Source organism: Falco punctatus (assembly GCF_963210335.1).
Source record: "Falco punctatus genome assembly, chromosome: 4".
Taxonomy (NCBI): Eukaryota; Metazoa; Chordata; class Aves; order Falconiformes; family Falconidae; genus Falco; species Falco punctatus.
The window spans coordinates 10,035,768-10,060,269 of NC_137583.1; the positions used below are offsets into that span (position 1 = coordinate 10,035,768).

The window sequence follows — 24,502 nt, forward strand, 5'->3', positions numbered from 1 at the left end:
AAGGCATGTGTGATTCACCTGCAAAAATAATAGATATCTGAAAAGGAATAAATAAAGCAATAGAAACAGGAGTCAAGACATAGGATGTGAATTTGCTATATTTTCTTTCCCACCCACCCCACCCCCCTTTTTTTTGACAACAGTTATGCAGAAAATACAATTGCTATAAGAAAAGGCAACTATTTTCAAAGTTTTCAGAGAGAAATGAAGATCAGGACAGGAAAGGTAGTGCAGAAGGAAAGCTGTTTAGGACAAAAAAAAAATATATATGAGATTACAAGTAGAAGAAATGGGTATACTTCATTGGATGAAAGGGACGACTGACTGGGTAAAGGGACAGAAAGCATTAGCAGTGGCAAGGGACAGAAGAAAGCCACAGGGAAGAATAGAGGGATTTATGAAGGAAGGAAAGCTGCCTCCTGGTAGAGGCTGGTGGAGCCATGGAGAGAACTCAAACAAAAGCTCATGCGGCGAGGGGGTGGAAGGGGTTGGGTGCGGTGAAGAGAAATATATACTGCTTGGAGCCTCTGCATGGGGGAGTGTATGGCCTCAGACTGCCATATTACAGAATAATCCTCTCCCTCCTTCTACCCTCAACACTGTAGGGAAATAATTGCTTCAATGCTTGATCATTCAAAACAAATGTTCCACATTTTTTTTCAAAACAAATGCTGTCTGGATTAAGACAATTTAAATTTACTTGAAAACATTCCAAAGCTGGAACTTGTAACAAAAACTGCTGTTTAATCATGTGGATTTCAACATCTTACATTTGTCCCTTTTTCTTTTCAATATTAGGCCTATTTTAGACAGGTCTACCCCAAAGGAGCATGTGTTCATAGGAAAAGAAAGAACCCTGTGCCTCAGAGCCAAAAGGCAGCTCCGCATCAGAATGCTCCAGCAACATGATTACAGTCTCACCCGTGACAAACTAAAGCCCTCGCTACAAACATTAGATTTTTAAGAAGTGGAACATCACACCACACCCAGCTCTCCTGGGAGACAAGCAGAAAAGATGTTATTGTCTTCAGGGACAGATGCTGTCAGAGAGGCTGCAACTACAGCTGTGACGTGTGTCATTCATGTATCATATCACCCTCCAGTTCTTTTCAAGGAGTTTTGGTACAGGAAGAATTGCAAATGATTCTGTAACTTCACATTTACATTGTTAATAGCCCACATGGAAGACCATAAATTATTCTAACGCACTATCTCTGTATCCTAAAACTTTAAATTTATAATCTTGAATATCAATAGAGTTTTTCAGCCAGAATTCTACTTTATATATATATATACACACACATGCACACACTCTATATACTTAGGGTAACAAGTTGCTGCAAAAACACATATTTTAGATTTCACACATAGACTTCTGAACTAGAATAAACAGGGAACATCCAAGACAAATACACATCAGAAGACAGAATACTGAAATTTATGTACCTTCTTTATTACTCATATAATCCAAACTAATTATTATCTATTAAAAGGCAGATACTATATTTATGAAGTCCTGCTGTCATTGTAACTGTGTATTTACCACAATGTTCAGACATGCTGAACTCATTTGCTTACAACAGAAGTCACTGGCAAAATAAGGCCTTTAATTTGCTCTTCCTTTAAGACTGAAATGAAAGACTATCATTAATTTATTTCAGGCAGCATTGCCAACTCATAAATTATCTCAAGTCTCTTGGTATTTTTCTTGAAGATGTATGTTCCAGACTCATAGAATTATGCAAAAATATCCATTTTCATTTTTTTTAATTATTATTTTTATCTTTTGTTATTGGGGGGGGGGAGCCACAACACTTTAGTAGTATTATATATTGAAAGAGAAAACTATATTCAGGACTAAGGTAAGAGCTTCATAACATTTTTTCATATCACTCTGCTGATGCAATGAATATTGTTCCTTAGGTTAAATGCAAAATGATGGCCAAATACCACCAACAGAAGTATTATTATTAAAGATCAAGAAGAAAAACATTTTCTGTTGGCCTTGGACAGTTTGTGTTTGCTTCTGTTTGTCAGTTTATTCCATCCAGATTAGCTCACCTGAAACTCCCCTCTTTTACCCTGAAGTCTTTTTAACAAGCAGTATATATTTCATATTATTCAGCCATGCTGCACTTAGTTTATTTTTTTTCAATCAAGTCTTATTAAGAAAACAGAGTGGGAGAAAGAAATACTAATTATTCCTAGCTCCACAGCAAAATAAATTAAGCAGTAAAAGGAAACAATTAATGATTTAATAGTAAAGGTTATAAATCAAAGTGTTGTGGGTTAACCCTGATAGGCAGCTGTCTCACACAGCCGCTCATCGACTGCCCCTCAGTGGGATGGGGGAAGAGAATCAGAAGGGCAAAAGTGAGAAGATGCGTACATTGAGATAAAGCAAGTTTAATAGGTAAAGCAAAGCTATGCATGCAAGCAAAGCAAATTATGGAATTCATTAAGTACTTCCCATCAGCAAGCAGATGCCTAGCTACTTCCAGGAAAGCAGGGCTTCATCATGCACAACAGGTACTTGGGAAGACAAATGCCATAACTCTGAACGTCCTCCTCTAAGTTTTATTGCTGAGCATGTCATTCTATGGTACGGAATATCCCTTTGCTCAATTCAGGTCAGCTGTCCTGACTGTGTTTCCTTCCAGCCTCTTGTCCACCCCAACCTACTTGCTGCCAGGGGGGAGCAGAGTGAGAAATCGAGAAAGCTTTGACTGTGTGCAAGCACTGTTCAGCAACAGCTAAAATCAATGTGTTATCAACACAGTTTTGGTCCCAAATCCAAAACATACCACCATACAGGCTGCTATAAGGAAAATTAACTCAATCCCAGCCATACCGAACACAGGAATTCATGCTACAAAAATAATGCACAAGAAAACATGCAAAGACCATACCTTCATTTCAATAACTGTTTGAAGAGCCTTCGTCTTTGCTGGCTCAGGCTGAAGTTGGGTTCTTCTGTGCAATTCCTGTGGAGGGACACGATAGAAATAAGCCTGACGACTCATCTTTCCATTATTGTAGTCACTCATATGAATTTATTGCAGCAAAATAAAAGTCTGATGATTAGAAGCATGCAACTCCAAATGCTACAGGTGCTTCCTCTTTATAATCCCTCTAACATCACTGCAGTCCCTATCTTATATTACAGTCAACTCTGATGGCACATGCGCTATTTCTGAAACCATTATCAATAATTAATGTCAGTGGTGACAAAGCCAGGAAGTAATTTCTTAGTCCAAATACAATGCTGCTGTTTCTGCCTAAACATCAAAACTTAATTCAGTTACGTTACTAATTCAAACACTGTTAAGTCATTTAAAATCTTCTGCAGTAGTTTCTTCTTAGTTCCTCCTCTAATAGTTGAAATAAGGAATTTAATGACATTGTATTTAACTTTGACATTTTAAGGATAATAATTATATAGTGGGTTGATGCAGCATCCTCTACAGTAGCAATTACATTTCAGTTTTCAAATTTTCATACTAGTTTTTATGCATCTTAATCCACAGGTAAAAGAAAAATAGATTGCATTAGTTAAAACACAGTTAACAGAATTAATGTCTACTGGCCTTTATATATTAAAAAAAAAAAAGAAAAGTATGAAGACAGCAGCACTGTCTCATAAAACACAGGAGTTTTATCTTAGTATGAGATATCTCAGTAAAAAACTCACATATCCACATCGAACAATGTAAAACTGTAATGAAACATCATCATACAAGAATTTGGTGATGCATATACCCCACACACAAACAATCTGAGAGGTTTATTAGAAAAACAAACTGTAACAGGACAGATATAGTCCTGTTTCTAGTCTTTTAGAGTCTTTCTCCTCTAAACTTGAACACAATTGAACTAATTTTATAACCATGAAAAATACATTTATGCCTAGTAGGCTAAGTTAGGTTCATTCACCGCAAAGACATTAGCTGACTCCAGAACCTGAGCTACTGTGTCTTCCAAATTATGCCCCTCCCAGCTCATCCTCATAAATTCAGGCAGTGGGTATCATCAAAAAAATATCACACTGTCAGTCCTAATTATCTTTATTCTCACCTCTCAAATCCCTTTTTCTGGAGTGAAGCAAACAATGTACAACTTGACAACCAATTGACAGACTAACAATCAGAAATATAATCAGCTACAGATTGTGTGCTTTTATTATCCTGCTCCACTATCCTAGCACATTTCTGGGTCTCACCTGCCTTATAACCCACAAGCTTAAAAGTCATAATTTTTTGTATCATGAGCTAGCAATCAGTTTCTTGTTCTGTTTAGCAACAAGCATATTGCTTATCAATGACTTTGAGAAACAACCACTCTTTAAGGACTAAGTAGTAGGAGTGAATTGGGGCATGTTGTTAAATTAAAATTTACTGATAATAAACATCTTTATAAAATACGTTAAAAAAATTGCATGGCCTAGTATATTAAAGTAACTGAAAGACAAGATAGTTCTGTGAGCTCCATTTAAGTGAACATAGATTACTTAACTTGAAATGTAGCATATGACAGGACACAATATCAAGACTCCCATCCCAAAATTGTCAGATTTGGCATGCATTTTTGGCTAAAATAAAAGAAGCTGTCCATAGGTAACAGGATTTTATGTATACAGGAATAGATCAATACTTATGAGCTGTATGATTACAGTTATGTAACTACACTACAGTCAAATGCCTGGTAACTTAAGACCATTTTGATCATACCATTTTGATCCTATTTTTCAGATTCCTCCATTTGTTTATGATCTTAGCCCGCAAACATTTAGGGGCATGGGCAATTTTTCATTCCCTGTTTGTATTGCACCTAACAATGACACCTTAGTCAATGACTGAAACTCTTAAGAACCCTAGGAACATAAAGAACAAAAAGTTAGATATGGTCTATCTTGTCTCTTCTGTCTTGCCCACTCTGCTGTTTCTATAGAAGAGATGCACAAAAACATAACTGTTCGACAAACGGTTAAATTACATTCTGACCTGAAATAACCTATTGATATCTTCATAAATCACAACCTGCAAGAGTCAGCTTAGGTGCAAATCTTTAAACACATACCTAAAAAAAGCATGCTGACCTACTTATTACATTAAATATATTACAGATATATGTATGTATATTTAAACTACCTCTAACAAATGACAACAGAGAACGTCTAATTTTGCACTGGGTATTTATGAAAAAGTGTATCTGAATGGTCCTTTTTCCTTTTTATTTTTTTTAATATACAACTAACTCTCCACATTATAAAAAGAAATTCTTGCAAACCACCTATATAGGGAATCTCTCAATCACCACCATCTGTTTGTCTCAGATGAAACAAGTATCTTCACTACAAAAATGTTTTACAAAATAAGAGTATGTCATAGGTTTGTCATACAATTCTCCTACAAAAGTCATGGAAAAATAGTTGGCCAGTCATACCGCTATCTGATCAGCAAAAATTACAGCTAATTCTAAGACCAGACTTTGCTCCCCAAGGCCACATAAACTGAGTTGGAATATAAACAGGATTCCACACATTACCCAGGGAGACAAACCAGAGTTTCCACCCCCTTAGCCAAAGATGAATAGACTGCCAAAGATGAGTATTCCTAGATGTCTATCATAGCATGAAGCTTTGCCTCATAATACTTTTCCTGTTTGCTTTATGAATCAATCTGATGCTGGCTGACTTAAAAGCTTTTCTTCTCTATCCCTGATGGTAAAATGAAGCAGACTTTAGGATTCTGGAGAAGATCAGAAAATGACTCCCACTTTATTATTTTGTGTGGGTTTTCTTCCAACCAGATTCAAATGTTTGGAGACTCCCACACGGCTCAGTTCTTGAATTTATGTTGTTCTATAGATGCATTTTTTCTTTTGGGGTACCTGACTCAGGGATATACTTCTGGGGTATCGATTCAAGGATACTACCGCTTTATGAGCATGACACCTTATACTGATTGTTTTGCTATCTGAGGTCATCTGGAGGGTTTCAGATTTGCCTGAACAGCTAACCAAGAGATATTCTGAACATTTCATGAAGTCCTTATTGCCTAAGGAAACCAGATTTTTATCCATTACATCATTTTTGGAACGATGCTGCTTTGTCTTCTTAATTTCTTTTAATAAAAACCCCAGGGAGCCTAATAATAAACTTCAAAAAAAACCTCACAAACATCAGCAATAGTTTCTTATAACCTGAATTGTATAGAATGGAACTGATATATTCATTTATGAAATTACACTTTCATTATAACCCCTATATGACATCTGTATCACTGCAGTTGGTAGTACTTCTGAGTAACCACTTTGTACATACACATCAATTATAACACTGCACAACCAGATGCCCACACCAGGGATTTCATGATGATTCTTAGTTGTCAAGGTGATTAACACACCCACACAAAATTGCTAGGTAATGAGGTCTTTTTCTTCACATTAAATTTACTCTACTATTCTTTGCTTTTAGACCAAAATTAATCTTAAACCAAAGCTGGTCATAGCTTTCTCCTTCCACATGTTTCTAGGATATTAGATTAGCATCTTGTGCTGGCCTCAGAAGTAATTTCAGCACACAATTTCACCACTAATTTAAACATCAAAAATCCCAAGAGGAGACAGTTCATATCATATACTTCCTAAAATGGTGGAAGACGAGTCCTGTTCTTTTGTTCAGAAATCAAGAAAAAGATGTTGCAAGATCTTATCATTATTGACTGATAATCAAAATCCACATTCCATAGCATGGCACAAACCTAATACTAATTAAAACACAAACAAAACTGCCTTTTTATCCCAGCTTTATTATAAGACACTTCATCACTTGGCTGCAGGAAAGCCAGGGTGCTGCAAACCAATCCTTCTTTTATTCTGCTTCTGATTTACTTTATTAAGGTTCCCAAGACATCAGTGACTATATGTTGTTCTGATTAGACCACACTGAGCTGAAACTCTTAAATAACAGGTTACACCAATGCTGTTAATGCAGTTCAAGGGTTTTACCTTCTATTTACATAGAACTGCCTAAAATAGCATAGCACAAAGTGTTAGAAAGAAAAGGAATTTTGTCAGAAAAATAGGCAGTTTAGAGATGGAATCATGTCAGTGAGCGCCTGCATTTCAACCGGTAAGCTTCTACTGATTAAAGAACAGAAGGAAAATGCAATCATAAACCAGAAGATATTTTTAAAATTAACACCAAATTCAAGATTTGAAAAAAATAAAGACATAATAGGAACAAAGACATCTGAATCAAATAGCCAGAGGAATAAGAAAGATAGGTAATTAAAAAAGGCAGCAACTATGTCTAAGGCAACATAAAAACAGGCATGAGAAACAATCATGTCAGTAAATCCAGCTTTATGTATTCCTAGGTAAAATGTACAAATCTGTAAATCACAGCAGGCAATAGTATAGGAGCTGCTAGTTATCTTAAACACCTCAAAGCAGACTGCTTCCATTCTCCTGGAAAAGAAAGCCTTGGTATTGCTTCTACATGGACAGCTTGTCTGAACTTCAAAATTCAAATCAACAGTATATTAATATTTCAATCAATTATTTATTTCAAGTAAAAGCACAGCCACTTACCTAAAATGTCTAAACAGTAGTGTTTCTTCAGGCAAAAAATACCATTAAGAAAGAGTGATCAAAATCTATTTAAGCAGAATACTACAAAAATTTAACATATATAAATTAATTTATTCTTAACATATAAGCTTATCTTCTCTTCCGTTTTCTAACCCTTTGCTCTACCTCCAGATAAAATGGTCTCATAATGGTTTAGATCAAAGTATATTTAAGAAGTCCTGATCAAACTCTTTTATCTTTCTGGAAACCATAAACTGACAACACTGAAAATTTCCATGTCTGGCTCCAGTATGTAGGGGAAAAAAGCCTTGTTATTAGGAAGAATTCAAAAAATCAAATTGCCATTGGTCATCTTTTAAAAAACTACTACCACTGGTATTTGAACTCTGTGGGAACCTGTTAACGAAATTCTGTCAAATCCCAACAAATTTTATAGTTTGACAAAATGAAAACGTGGATAGAAGCATATGAAATGAAAAATTATGGGAAAATATAAAGAGTTGATAGCTATAAGAGTTCTGTACTAGAAAAAGAGTTTCTTTGTAAAGTAGGTGTACTTAAATTTATTAAGTCCTCACAGTTAAGCAAAATATTCAGATGCATGTCTAATTCTCTCTCCATTTCACATTTTTAAATAAACTGCCAAATATGAGTTTTCATTAATATAGAAAAAATTGCAAAATTATACACCAACAAACTATAAAAGATCAAATAGTCCATCACTGCAGACAAGTCTAGCAATAATCTCATTAACTTCAGTATTGCTCTTGAACAACAATTCTGACACCGCTCTTGGCCTACATTAGAAAACCTGGGGGTGTGAAGAAGAATAGGAGGGAGGAAGAAGAAGGTTTTACATCAGATGAAAACGAACACATTGAGTCACTAGCCAAAATATTTCTTTACAATGATCGTACCTCCATTTATTCCTGAATTCAAGTATAAATTAAGGGCTTATGATATGTTTTACCAACATGCCTAAAGACAGACTACAAGGAAAAATAATCTGAGCATTAAGAAAACTCAGCTTTTCTTTGACTTGTATGTCAAAAACACCTTAAGCAACCATGTATGTTGTCATGCTAGAAGAGTGTCTTCTGGCAAAAGACCACATATAAAAAGTTTTCAAGTGAAAAGGCGATTTGTGTATAGAGCTTGAAATGCATGTGGGACAATTTAGTTTCTAATTGAAAGCACATAGAATGTTTCCTGAAAGGAGCTACTGAAACTCTAGTTTCACCAGAATCCTTAAAAATTTATTTCTTTTCTTTGCAAAAGGGACAAAATGCTTAGAGGATCTTTTTTTTTTTTCCCCCCAGTATCGTTAATTTTTTTTCCTCTTCCCAAAATTACTTCTCCAAAGTTAAGGAAAAGTTTTTGCTTCACAAAAACCTTCAGTGAAAGAAACTTGACAATAAATAGTTTTCTCTCTTTTCCTCATCCTAATACACTGAACTTTAAACATACTGTTCACTTTTTTTTTTTTTGTAGAAATCATTTTTATAAATTTAGCACTGATAAAACATCAACCCTTGATCAGAGTATCACTGCAAACAGCCTGAGCCAACCAAAGAAAGGGTTGGCATTCCCTATGTGATGCACACCCCCATGTTGCAGTAATACTTTAAATTAATTAGCACAGGACTTTTAATTTTGAAAAGCATAGTTACATCAGTTTATCTTACTCAAATCCATACTTATTATTAATGGATACACTGCCTTGTTATCTTTCTAACCTACCTTCTAGTGTATTCCTTACTGTCTCTTTTCTCTTCACATTGGCTCAGTGAAATCACTAGCTAAAATAATTTATGGCTTTGATTTTCAGTTCCCTAATTCTCCAGGAAGTGCTTTTCTAAATATGGGTGGGTTTTACTTACATGCATTTAAAATTACTGCTGGTTTAGGCTATTTAGTATTTAAACATCAGGCCTTAATCAGCAAAGCCAACAAACATCAGAGGTAATAAGACTTCAAATGTGTAAGTTCCTTGGCTCTTCGGTATAGCAATTTTTTTAAAAATGCAAACAAAGTTTTGTGGTGATATTTGTGGTGTCCCTCAGGAGTCTGTATTGGGACCAATACTATTTAATATCTTGATCAGTGACACATAGTGGACAAGTATGCAGGTAACACCAAGCAAGTTTGCAGATAACACCAAGCCAAGAAACGCAACTGATAATGCTTGAGGGAAGCGATGCCATCCAGAGGGACTTGGACAGGCTGGAGGAGTGGGCCAGTGTGAATCTCCTGAAATTCAACAAGGCCAAGTGCAAGGTCCTGGCCAAGTGGCCTGGGGCAACCTCCATTACCAATACAGGTTGGGTGATGGATGAATGGATTGAGAGCAGCCCTATACAGAAGGACTAAGAAATATTGGTAGATTAAAAATTAGATATCATTATTTTATAACAAAATACAAGATTACAGTTAAAACATTATCAAGTAACAGCATGTCAAAGCTCTCAATTAACAAAATTATCTCCCCTAGATAGTCAGACAGATTTCATCCCTACATTCCCAAGTAGTTAATATATGTGCAGATAAAAATGTTGGATTGCTAAGTTAACGCACAAAAGGATTGCCTAAGCACTATATTCTATATCCATAGAAGTTGGGGTTTTTCAATAATATACCATATAAATACTAATAATACTTTGATTAGTTTTTTTACTACATACAATTTGAGTGTGCAATATTATTTCCAAAATTACTAAGTGTACATATTTATATGGATGGCACTAGTAAAAAGGATCATTGATTAACAGAAATTCTATATAGCTCTTAGGTCATGCAAGTATCTGACAGCAAGGGAGAGCGCTAAGCTAATTCTCAATGAAAGATGGACAATTTTTCATTTGGGCTCATATTTTCATATTTTTATAATTCATGATTTGGGTGCTGGGGTTTTTGGGAGGCTGTGGGTGTTTTATTTTGGTTTCTTAAAAAAAGCTTGTAAGAACCATTGAAACTAATATATTTCTATTTTGTTAAACAATCTTTAAAGACCTTTAGAAGTCTAAAGCAATCAACATTTTTCAAAGTGTTAAATGAAATGTTTGGGAAAAAATATTTCAAATAGCTTCAATATTCCATTGCCTTTGATCTTTTTTCAAACAAACAATTAGAATGCAACTCTTAAATTTAAAGAAAGATTCATGCATTTTAACCTAAAACCAAATTTTATGCTTGCCAAAAAAATTCATATCACACACCACACACCCCAACAAAAAAAAAAAAAAAGTAAAAGGAAGGAGAAATGAATTTGCATTGACTTTTTTTTATAAAAAAAAAAAAAAATCATATTTTTGGATCTGACAGAAACTTAACCAAATCCACCAATTCAATGCAGATATACCTGTCAGCTGAGATACACCCACCAAGACAGTCTTTCTCAGCAGGGAAGAGGTAGGGAGTAATGTCTAAACATTTGACAATGCAGAACACTCATTTCACTCTGAAACTTAGATTCTAGAGAAGAGCCTGAATGCATCATTACAGCAATACATTTAAATCAGAATATTGCAAAACAGAGTTGATTGTATATGAGAATATCGGAGTGAAACCACCACCAGCGTCATCGACAAAAACTAGTTGTGATGTGTTGCTTGCCAACTACACTGTGCGCTACCGAACTACAGAAAAGAACCATTCAAATCACACAGTAAACAACCTCCACAAGTAATCGTCCAGCTGAATATTTTATCATTCTATGAAGTCCGTCAAGAGTCTGTTAAATTGAAGTTAATTCATCAACTCATGATAACAAAAAAAAAAAAAAAAAAAAAAAAAAAAGAAGAAGAAGAAGAAAATGCACTTAGCACCTGCTCCAGTTCTTTTTCCATTGCCTGGGAAACAAAGTGTTGCTTGGTAACTTGAATCCATCTGTTCAAGTTTCCTCTTTCAGTCCTCCCTTTTTATCAGGAAAAAAAACCCTATCCCTTAAGAAAATATGATCAGAGGGGTGGAAAAAATGTTTTCTCACTGCATAAAAGACGCCAGATCCTTATCTGTGTTAAAATTATGACAGTTACAAATACAATGTTGCCTCTTCAAAACAATGCTGCTTCCCCTCACAGATTTTTTAAAGCAAAAAATTGTAGTTTATTCCTATTCTAACTCAGGGCAATATAAGCAGCAAGACACCATTTCCTTACACAATTTAGGGCGTGTATCTTTTCTGTAACTATATGCTCAACATCAATATCTACAGCCTGGGAGCTAAGTCACAGATTACAAAATACTTCGTTGTGCATCAGTACTTAAATGCTGTTTTAATGCATATTTTTAATATGGATAAATCAATAAACATTTAGTTTTCTCTAAGATGAAAATCAAAAGAATCTCCACTGAAATTACTGGTACTATCTATTGAAATTAAAATCGGACCCTAAAAGAGAATTTTCCAAACTTTGGGAGTCAATGAGATATAAAGAGCGTAAGACTGGAAAACAGACAAATGGAGAAAAACTTCATGATGACGTAGGAGACCAAATTCTGTATCAAACACATTACCACATGTATTTTAAAAAAAAAAATCCCACCATGTTACAAAGAGAAGTGCTAGCAATGGCAAACCAGAGTTATCTAATGCTTTCCATTTTTCACACTTTTAGGCACTAAGCTTACCTCAGTATAAATATGGCTTTTGTTCTGTTTTGGTAACTTTTGGAGCCAGATTTGCAGAACGGCTGAAGACAACAAGTACAGTTTCAATAAATAAATTGCACTAATATACCGAGAAAAAAATTACGTGCTATATATTACCTGATTTCTATATCTGTATTTTCAAGTTCAAAAAATTAGAATTACTGCTATTTTAAACATTTTATGTCATCTTTGTTTCAAAATAATGGCAGAGTCAACTCAAGGCTTCTCAGAGTGACACTTGTTCCAGGAGATCTTTAGGATAAGAAAGGAATTGAAAGACAGTAACAGCCAAGGGCCGAGGTTTAATGCTCTCTTCTGCTCTTACCCAGGCCACCCTTCCTCAGACACCATTTTTTCTTTTATGTGGAGCACAGGACAATGTAATGCTCACATCCAGCCCAGAGGTATTGCAGGGACCTCAATTCACATCCTAGAAGCTGCAGCTTCCTCTTACTTACCATTGTTCTCCTTTCTCTTGAGGAGTCCCATTCACCTTGCTGTTCCTGTCATGCTTTTGAGGAGCAAAATGGAGCTGAACAAGCGAGGAAAAACTCTTTTTAGAGTTTCAACGAGAGGCTGAGGTAGAAATCATTGTCACAGGAAGGGAGCCACTCAACCTTCTTAACCCTTCCCTACACAGCTGGGGAGACTGGAAGGTTTTCTGGTTTAGAGTAGATGCACCATAGTTTCTCAGCGAAGGGCAGGCAGATTACCATCAAGGCAACTGCCTGCTCTGCCCGTTATTTGAACAAGCTAGAGTGAATAGACTGACTTCAGTTAGGTTTACATAATTCACAATGGGGTCCCAACACTGATGCATCTAAATGCATCCATTAACTTTTTGTGCTTTATACCTTAGAAACATTTTCATTTTTAACAATCTTTATCTGCCTTCACGTACTGTAGTTCAGGAACACACAAAAGACACTGAATCCCCCAGCCCAGTTTGAGCCACCTACTATTGCTTGTATATTACAATTAGAGCTTAACTTACCCAGTCTAAAGCAAATATGGTCCGTATAGGCAAGATGCCATCAACCCTTTTGGGTTCTGGTTCAGGCACTTCCTAAGAAGTCCTGGATATCTTCTGCAGTACATAAACTGAAACTTTAAATGGAGTTATGTGTTTTAATTAAACCCTTGTGTCCATTAAAACTATACCTCTTCCTACAACCACCTCAAAGAATGGGAGCACAATTTTCAAAAACTAGTATGTTTTATTACTCTTGCTACTGCAATGTTTTATGCCTAAATATCTGACTTCCTAATACGCAAAGTATTTGGCTACAAAGTAAAGAACTGCAACAATGCAGTTTACTAATGTGCAATTAGCTTCAACAGATTCAGAACAGAAATAAATTGATTGGTCTGAAAGCAGACTTCTCATCAAGTACAGCACAGCCTTAGAGTAAAGCCTAAATGATTCTGCTGTGAAAGATCACATCATAAAGATGTCAAAATGACTGCAAGAACAGCACCACCATCTGAGTACAAAGAATTTTAAGTCAAAAGATTGTTAGAGAACACAGTGACAACACTTTGTTGCAGAACTCTTTCAGAATGGTGTCTGTGGAAATCAGAAGAGTATGATAAACTCAGTTGTTGACCCTTCTTATAATATAAATGCAAACTAGTGAAAAAAAGTTTACACACGCACACGGTAGCAAAGTCCTGACGATAGTTTCTGCAGCAATACAATTCAGCCCCCTACACCAACTTCTGCCATTTTGTGGCCCTGTACAGACAAGGCTGGCATGCACGAAAATATTTTCATATCACAAACAGTAAGCTATAAACATGTAGCTGCAAACAAGTCATTTTCTGTCAGGTCATCCAAAGGTCAGGTTTAATTTCCTTCCAAGGTGTGTTCCAGCAACTGTTTCTACTAAATGCTTCATAACCTGACTGAAAAAAAATATATAAAATTAAACTCTACAATTTATAAAAACAGTTGAAAAAACATGATGACAGGAAAATGGCTTGTCAAATACAACAAACTTTCAGAAAGCTAAAAGATTACTACCTATATCATATTAAATGATCTGTTCCTTATAGATTTGTTTCTGCTCGTCAGTTCACTCAATATGCATATTCATGAGATCTCTGTCCCACAGATGAACTGAAGAATATATAAAAAGCAGATGGGTCAGAGCCATTAAAAGTCTCAATTTAGACTTGCTGATTTTGGATTTCTAGTCCAGTTTAGTAAGATCTATCTATAAATCAAAACAAAAATGCTTTCTGAATATTAAATCACCATGTAACATTGACTAGATCCAGCTACAACATGATTTAGTAATCTGAAATTATTTTCCACACAGTTTACTACACACCAAGAGTACATACCTTCCACCTTGCAAGATGTACATGCATTGATCAGCAGTATTACTGAATAGACCTTTATACACCTGAATAAATCTCATACAATCTCAAGTACAGACATCAGTATCAGCATACCAGTTCTTATTCCACAAAATAATCATTTTTAATCATCAGAAGTGGTAAACTTCCCATTATATTTAGGCAACCAGAACAATTTATTCAGCCCACACAGCTTCTTCTTTTCTACCCACTGGACAGTTACGCCAGCCTGCACACTGCTACCATTTTCCTGAAAAACTTGCAGCCCATCACTAATCATGTGACTAAACATACATCCATTCCACGAGTAAAAATACAGACATCTCCCATACATAAGCAGGTACATTCTTTCACTAAGCCATGCCAACAGCATTTTGATCATGCATTAAATACACTTCTTATTTTAAGGTGTGAAGGTAGTCAGTACATACATTCAGTATTTCATGTGAACCTACATCATCTGCCCAGTCTAATGCTTGCACAGCCCCATAAGTCCCACTCAAAAACTCTTCCTTTATCAGACAGTGAATGACAACTTACAGATAGCCTATTAGGGACACCTAATCAGGACCCACAGTTTTTAGAATTCACAGTGCTGCCTCCTTCTGAATCAGGAAAGGACACACAGTGCTTCTCTTCAGCCTAATAGCCTCTGAGCAGCATAGGGGATACAATGCACTGCTTCCCAGCGGAGTCTGGGAATTCTAGCACCATGGCAGGCTAAGCTGCATTACACTAATCACTCCGCAACATCTATTTTGTTCCATTCTTGCTCTCACCCATGACTACAGAGGACAGCAAGAACCTCTTCTAAAGGTCTCTATGACGCTGAAAAGGATGCCTTAGATGGCTTCTCCTTATTACAAAGCGGTAGGAAAGAACAGAGATTTGTAGAATAGAAACAGAAATCTCAACATACCAAAAGAATCATATTAAAGTTGTTTCAGTCAAAAAGCTGTTTCTCCATCACCTTTGTCTTAAACTAAACTTATCCTATGAAGTACAATTACTAGTTAAAAATTCCCCTTCAGAGCACTTTTTACTCCCACAAGTGAGCCAAACACATAAAATACCTGCAATGTAAGTGAGAAAAGACATACTATACATGCTACTAATGGCCTAAAAATTGTTGATCTTATTTCTACATTGTAACTACATGTCAAAGACTGTTTCTATACAACTGTGAAACTACCTTCAGTTTGACAAGCAAATTCGCAAGAGCACAGGTTGGCAAAAGAATCTACAGTATTACTATGGGGATTTGCATTTGTATAGTTTGACTTAAAATGAGTGATTATCTTAGGAAAACAACCTCTTGCTGAGAATGCCTAGCCATAACAAGAAAAGCAAACCTGAAAAAATCCTGATCTCTATTTAATTATTACATAACAAATGCAATTAACACTTCAGAGCTATATTGTTGATAAAATTAGTGTAATAAAAAAGTGTAGATAAGACTATACTACATTAATTCCTTTTATAATATTCTATGAACTAAAACTCAGAATAGAAAACAGAGCAAACTTTAGTCTGTATGTCAGCACAGAGACTATAATACCTATGATAACGAAGGACCATCCCTTTTCTACTTTTATTTACAAATTGGTTTCAAAATATAATACCTCTCACTGACATGTTAAATATTTGAAATAGCTCTTTGAAATAGCTGAGCAAAAGGTGCTAAATAAGTGAAAACTACAACACAATGGAGTAAAATTTCAGCCACTTGCTTTGCATTACTTGTTGCCAAGTCTCTACTATATAGACCACTATATTTTAAGGGATTAAACAATTTTATTTTGTCGTTTAGTCTTAAGCCCAGTTATGAGAACATAAACATTAACAGTATTAACTAATTTTCATGTTATCAGAAAATTTATACGCTCTGAGGCTGCAGTCTTGTATCACCCCTTGGCTGAATATATTCATGCTTAATCCATCCTTCAAATCCATCTATTTTTCTTCTGATACTTCTCCGTTAGTTAAACATCTGTTAATGCTGATACTCCCCTAAGGATGCCATAGCTCATACTGATTATTTATTTATTTTTCATACTACCTTCACACTACAGAGCAAACACAAAACTGAGTAAATCAGGTTGCTCTCAGTTTCATTTCTTACAACTCTTCATTATCTTAGTATTGCCTGAGATGTTGCATTTCGCATTCATTTCATATCTATTACTCAAGTTTTTATAGGCTTAGACAAGGTCAGCCCTTGCTATGCCTTTCCAAATCTCCCTCTGGGGAATTTGGTCTAGGCCTTCTGTGAATCACTAGGGAGTCTGAATTTTATATTTTGGTCGCTGGTTTAAGTGCATACTACTGATTGAACATGCCAAATCTTCAGTCTAGGTATAACTGCCATTCATATATATTCCATATTTTTAAATAGCTACTTATTATACATTTAGAAGCTCTCAGTGAATACAGAATATACAATGCTATCACTAAATAACAAAAAAAAAAAAACACACACACCACTAGTAACTTACCTAGCAGCTCTATGAACGGATAGATTTTCCCTAATTTAAATAAAGTGATAGACTATTAACTACCCAAGCTCTGCTGACATCATGTAACAAAGCCTGCACATAAAGACATTTTGGTACAGGAAAATTCAAAACAGAGTTATAAATAGTTTAAGGGTTAAAAACTCTACAATGCAGGCTAACTGTACAAAGAACAGAGAAACTGCGTAGAGTAAGAACCAAAACCCAGACAGTACAAAAAGTTACCTGCTGGAAACTTGCCAACTACATAACTCCGTTGACATATTACAGAAACAATTTATTTCATAGTTTACTTACTCCATTGCTTCTAAGTTAAAGACTATCTAGTTATTTACAGCTCTCTATGGACTCTCCCAGTAAAGTCTAGCAGATTTTCTAGGCCCCTATGTCTTGCCACATAACCTCCATTTCCAAAATCACTTCTTCACATATCCTGCCAATTGATGGCCTTATCCCACAAACGTCAAAAATTCTTGGCATCAATTCCTGCCTAGCAGAAATCTCTTCAGTAACAGGTCCATAGTCAGTATCTCAGCATGCTAAAAGCTCCCTTTACATACATTATTCATTTTCTATTTGGATATTGCTGTGTACCATTATTCAGAAGACTGAATTTCAAAGCTGAACTTCAGCAGTCAGTAGGTCTCCACAAACCAATGGTTTGACTCTTTCCTTATTTACATCAGGGTCAGTCAAGTGTAATACCAATCAATGACATCATTCTGCAGCAAAGTCATTGCAGATGAAATCATACGCAAGTCTGTTAAGCATAACAGAATGGGAAAAGATACCATGAGGTATCTTAGATTATCTTCATTATATTTAGAGGCAATAAAAAGAAAATGGATATAATATTTTCATTTAGGAGCACACATACCAACAATAAAATATCTTAAGTTAGATCTCATACATGCACTTGTCTCGTTCATTGTCCCTCCACACCATATTTCTTTAAGCATGGTTTTGGAAGTGTATCATTTTACTTACAAAATCTTAACACCAAAGTTTCTTTGCATTTGTAATAAAAGCATACTTAAAAATAACTACGTTTTATATATTTTTATTGGAAGCTCTTTATGTTATTGCAAGTTTGGATGATAGCATTTTCTTCAGAACAGTTTACAATGTGAGAAAGTATTTGTAAAGAAAAAAATGAGTGCAATGTAATCCTTTTTTTCGTGGGCTTCTTCTGATCCTCTTATCGCCCACATTTTCTAGGAGGAAAATGGTGGTACACTGGATGATCTCATCACAAGGGTGATCTAAGAGAAAGAATGGTACAATGATGTTTTAATTTATTTTTTTTTACAAAGCAGTTAGGTAAAAGGACTGTGATTCTGTACTTTGCTTCATTAATATATACCATGCAGCATTCTATGACACAGCTACTATATAGTCCTCATAACAAATGGGAAGAATTACGAGCCAAGGAACTGCATCATTACCTGCCTCAATTTAGTCTTTCAAGCTGGGATCATCAAATTCTTTTTCTGACCCTTCTCTTATGTAATGCATTTCCTACCAGATGATAAGTATCTGCAAGACAGGAAAAGGAAAAGAGAACCCTAAATTGATTTGTAGCTCATATCATTATCCAGCCCCTTAACACAAAAGATAAACAGAGAAATTAAAATAATTATAAATCAATTTAATTGAAAAATTAGAAAAAAAATATTCCAAGGTACATGCACAAATTGTTAGTTCTGTGATCACAAACATAAATACGACTGTAACTGACAAATAATTCATTCACTATAGAAAACTTACCACAGTAAGGCTTGTAGGACTTCTGTGGTGCAGTCATGACCAGTACCCTGTGTTCACTGGAAGAAGTGGGCCACCCTGAAGGCCTCCCTTTAGTTCTTCTGCTACACCCTGATGTTTTCCCCATCTGCAGGTGTATGCATACAGAACAATCCCTATATATACAGAATATACTGATTTATGGTGTTCTTTGTGATTTATAAATGATTTTCACAAAATGAGAAATGATCATGTTAATGAGGGGGGGTTTGCTGAGAAAAGAGAACTAAACAGGGTTCAAAATTTCACTTAACATATTGGTTTCCTTTCCTGTCTATAGGAAGGAGCTCTCACTCTCAACATCTTTCGCTATTATTTTTTGAGCAGTATCAATGCTACAAAAATTCTTTTCCAGCAGAATCACTTTCAAAAGCAGTTTTTGGAAATTCTCTCAATTACCACAGCTTATCTGATAGATAACTATTTGTTTGTAATTATTTATCCACAATAAACAATACTTTAAAAGTTAGAAGTAAAGATAAGGTTTAACACATTGACGTTTTGCTTATGCATTGCCTCAATTTCTTGGGAGTTTAAGCACCTTTTTAAAAAAGAAAAAAAAACCTTAATCTGAATTATTTTTACCTTAATTACTTAACACTTTCCATCCTTACTCTTGATGTACGTTTTCCTGATACTTCCTTATATGTTTCCAATAGTTGCACACAAAATGTTCGAGGCACATTGTTTAAGCAAGCATCAGCATGGTTATGCTCAATTACCAACATCTAAATATAAATGTTTATATCCATATTTGGTTGTTAGTTATTATTTACCTTTACCTATCTAAATTTTAAAAGTTTACTTTATCTACAGGTACTAGCTGAAGAAAAAGCAGGCTCTGTACTTCTAATATTAGATTAGCTCTATAAGGTCATTAAATATAGATCAGGTGACAGTAGACCAAAACTTTCAAGGTTGAGTGAGAAGAGACACTGTCCTAGTGTAAGACTAAACAACAGAGGAAGAACAACTCATACACGGCAGCAACAAACGGAAAGAGTAGGCAAATTATTTTCCAGATAACATGACTTACACAAATAACCTTATGGGCTTCTCTTATTATTCAAAGTCCTGTGACCCTTCAGAACCAGAAAAATTAAAAGCTGAACCAAATAATATGAATATTCTCATGTCTGGAAGATTGAACATTTATAAAGTAAGACTTTCTGAGGCTTAGTGGTAATTTGTACTTAGTTGTAATAGGTACTTAGAACTGAAACATTTACATGACAACTTCCTCCAACAGTGGAAGATACTGCAGATGTCTGTCACTTCCTTTCTGCATGTGTTCAGAGGTGCCCCTAATACCGTCAGCACTAAGATACAAAGTGTCTTGTTCAAAATTAAGACCTATCTGAACCAAAAGGATGTTCTTTGTCTTCTTCTTGGAACTCTGTTTAATAAAAAGGATGTTCAAAGGATATTCTGCCCACTCTTTTCATTCTTGAGCAACTAAAAGACACACATACTGACTGCCTTTGCTAAGTCTGAAAATCATGTTTCCCTTCTGAAAGCACCCTAGAATGATGAATAGCATATTGCACCTCTATTGTTAAAAGCTCTTGTTTGAGCAGAAATAAGTCCAAATTCACTGGAGTACACAGAAGACGTAAAAGTCTCTACAGCTAGCAAGGTAACTCAGTTTCAGCCCTTGCTCCAAGAGTGTTTATATATCATCATCATCACTTCCAATAATTCTCTTCTGCATTTTAGAAGAAAATGCAAATGCTGTTCACTTATTGGAAGCTTGCATGTACAGGTCTTCCAGAGAGGCATCAAAATTATGAGTGGACAGTGACTCAGACTTGGACAAAGGGCAGTCACTCTAATTTTAAACATAACTGAAAAAAATGCCTTCCTACATAAATATTACTCTTTCTCATTGTCTTCAGATCTGAATTTATTGTATCATTAGGAAAACACTAGCACACACACACAAAAAAAAAAAAAAAAAAAAAAAACAACTATTAGATTATTCCTAATACAACCTTCAAATATTCCTCTGGGAAATATGACATTGCCATAAAAGCAGATCTTCTGTGAAGCTGTTGGAAAGCTAGTGAGTTTTCACTCCAGTAATTCTGGGAAATCGTGAGCTGCTATGTAACTAGCATTTACCATTTTACCAGAGCTCTGAGGACTAAAAATGTAGTGGTATACTGAGCTACCACAAAGACGACTCTCCCTTCTGTTTTTGCAGATGGTAGGACATTTGCATATTATCTAAGCATAAATGTTCTACTTTCATATAAATACATATAAAGTTCACTGGGCTTCAAAGGTCCAGGCCCTGAACACAACTTCTGCTGTCTTTATTTTCTAAGTAATTTCTCAAATTTTACCCAGTGTCTTGCAAGATAACCATAAAGAAATTCAAGATCATATCCTATTATGTTCCAAATATCTTGAAATACCAGCAGAGACCACTGAAAGCAGCCAAGCAAAATCTGGACAAGTACACCTCTCTTCTACTTCAGACCACTGCACTGGAAATATCACAAGAAAACAAAGAGTCTTGAATATTTCAAGTTATGAAACTTAATATATATTTTTTAAGACTAAGTAAAATCACAGTAGGAACAGCATCATTTAAAGGCTTTTCCTTCATCAGAAAGTACTGCTTCATTTTTAATGCAAGTAATTTCCAACAGAAAACATATAACAGAAAGCAGTCTGGGCAATGCTCAGATTACAAGAGAATGTATTTTATACTTTAGCTTTTGCATTACCATAACACTACATTATCTCATCTAATTAGATTTTTCCAAAACCTCTGGAAAACAAGCTTTCCACATGCTCTGGATGTTTGTTTATTAACTAAACATGGTGTACATGAACTAAACAATGCATTGTGGTAATAGGAATTATGGAAGAGCAATACTACAGCCTAATGGACTACAGAAATAGTTCTGTAAAACCATCACATTATCTCTAGCACAGTAAGTGTCTTAAACTTATTAAAGACCATAACTTATAGTTTTATCTTTGTATGTCTCTTCAAAAAAAAAAAAAAAAAAAAGCCAAAATAAAATCCAGCTCCTATGTTAATGAACAGGGTCTTAAAAGTTCGTGATGTTTGTAATTTAATCAGTGTAAATTGCTGTTAATTTTGAATTTTATTCTGAAAAGTTACATATTTATTTTCCACTGTTTATGTGGTTATTTCAGAAGAATAATCTTCCCAGATTCCTAACTAATAGTGTTTTGATTTCACAGACCTGACTTAACAGTGTTCTCTAAATGAGATGTAAATCAAGCTGTTCACTCCATATAAAGCGTGAGATACCCCAGTCACTGGATGACTGATTTCCCGCCCCCCCCCCCCCCCCCCCCAACAGATTATTTGTGACTTCCAGTGACGACTTCTGCAATTCTAAACCCTTAGCATTTACAGAACTCTTAGGGTCAGAAGGATGGCAACCCAGAAAATCAGAAACAAATAAGCAGACATTTGCAAAATCTCTGCCTGGAACAACTGGACCAGCAATAAGGAGAAACGCAGTGGCAGAGCCAACAAGAAACATCGTATGAAGTCATATATAACCCCTTTAATCTATAACAACACTACTTCTTTTCTTACACCACTACATCCAATACACATTCTTCCAGTTTCTAGAACAAATGACACAGTTCTGCCAAAAAAACCCACTGTTTGACTACCTGACTACAGTATGGAACAACTGAGTGCTGTCTATTTTTTTTTTTTACATTAAGCGTTTTGTCTTGTGGAAACACAGCATATATTCTGTAAAGACAAAGACATTAGACACTCTACAGAAAAAAAAATGTTTTTATGCTTCACAATTTCTGAGTACCTGTCTGCTCTCTTATAATATTACCTTAGTAATATGGGGGGAAATCCTTTAAAATATTTTTTTTAAAATCTGCCTGCTTTGAGTGGAAAGAGAATAGAGAGGGAAAATGGAGAAACAAACAAATGAAAAAGAAAGATACTTCTCCATTTAAAGTCTTCTAGAATGAAACAGAAGCTTGAAGAACCTAATAGAACATTCATGAAATGGTATGAAGCTGCGTCAGAAGTTCAGAGTGGACGTTAGGAAAAGGTTCTTCACTGAGAGGGTGGTCGGTCACTGGAACAGGCTCCCCAGGGAAGTGGTCACAGCACCACAAGCCTGACAGCTCCAGTCCAGAAGCATCTGGATGACATTCCTAGTAACATGACACAGTGTTACATAGTCCTGTGAGGAGTAAGGAGTTGGACTCAATGATCCTTATGGGTCCCTTGCAACCTGAGATATTCTATAATTCTCTGAAAATTTCTCTGATTAAATTACAAATCTAACTGAAAATTCTTTGACAGTTTTTTAGTACAAGTTTCACATATAGAGAGCACCTTCACTTCCAAGTTCTTATCAAATTGCATTTTCCATCAATATCTAGCCCACTGTGAACGTCTGAGCAAAAGCAGCTTTGCTCTCGTGGAAGAAAAGAGCAGAGAAGAAAATCAAAAATACCCAGCATAATTTCCCCAAAATATTCTCAGTACCAACTATTTAGCTGTCCAAAGCTGCTACTCTTATGCTTCTGTAATATGCTAATCCCAATGCAGTCAGAGTCAGCAAAGAGCCTGCATTTTTCACATGCCACTCTCCAAGCTGCAGTACAAGATTTTTTTCAGTTATGTTATTAAGCAATAGTACATGAACAGCTGGTCCACTAAAGCAAAATCATAGCCTCCACTGTTACAGCCAATGTTACAAAAAAAGTTTAAAACCATCTTTTACTTCAGTGCTATTTTATTACAACATTTAAAACATGCTGTACAGACTTTCTTCCATTAAAGTCATATTCATTAAAAAAAAAAAAACCAAACCAAAAAAGCTCCCACAACAATTAGACTTGACTTCTCAGTGCATTAAATTAGACAAGATTTAGAGCTTCATATATAAGCACACTAATTTTTTGCTTGCCTGTTACAGTATAATGGCATCTAAAACAGGTTTTGAAGGGTGTTTTCAAGACAAAATAATACATTTCTTCCAGTTATCACCTATAGTGTTGGCAATTATGAAAAATTAATGACACCTCATTATTTTCACTCCTTCCCCAAGGTCAATCATTAGCTCAGTTTATTATCAAGAGATTCCAAGCCAGTCCCTGAAAATCCCAAAGAGCTTTGTTCTTTGCAGGTCTATTTCCTCCTTTTTAATGTTGTTTTCCAGGTTAGGTGAGACTGTGCCTCCAAGTGCAATATCTAAAATCTTATGTTCTTCAGGAACTTGGTAGCAAAGAGGAATATAAAATATCTCATACCTGACATTTCACACTGTTAATAATATTTTTCAATGCTGTCATCACAATGAAACATCCCGTTACAGATTACTTTGTTCAGGTACCAGAGTGAACAAATCCATACTTTTAATACCGCTGATTTAATACAGCTGAGAACGTAATGAAAACTTTAAAGATACATCCTTTTCCTAGCAAGGTATGATAGATTACTCACTCAAGAAAGCACTGAAAAAAACCACTTTCTTAAATCTATCTCCACAGCTGCAAGGCTTTCCATAAAAGAATATGCACAGTTTAAACATCCTATATATATATGTATGTATTGT

The 24,502-nt window shown here is 35.3% G+C and overlaps 1 protein-coding gene across 12 annotated transcripts in view; it reads right to left on the reverse strand.

Moving 5' to 3' along the window:
* ERC2 (ELKS/RAB6-interacting/CAST family member 2) overlaps positions 1 to 24,502 on the reverse strand; it is a 481,052-nt gene that overhangs the window by 339,182 nt on the left and 117,368 nt on the right. For all 12 annotated transcript variants that reach the window (XM_080384963.1, XM_080384960.1, XM_080384958.1 and 9 more), the window contains one exon: positions 2,910 to 2,984. In XM_080384963.1, coding sequence (XP_080241089.1) covers positions 2,910 to 2,984 — 75 coding nt within the window. The remainder of the gene's footprint in view (positions 1 to 2,909; positions 2,985 to 24,502) is intronic.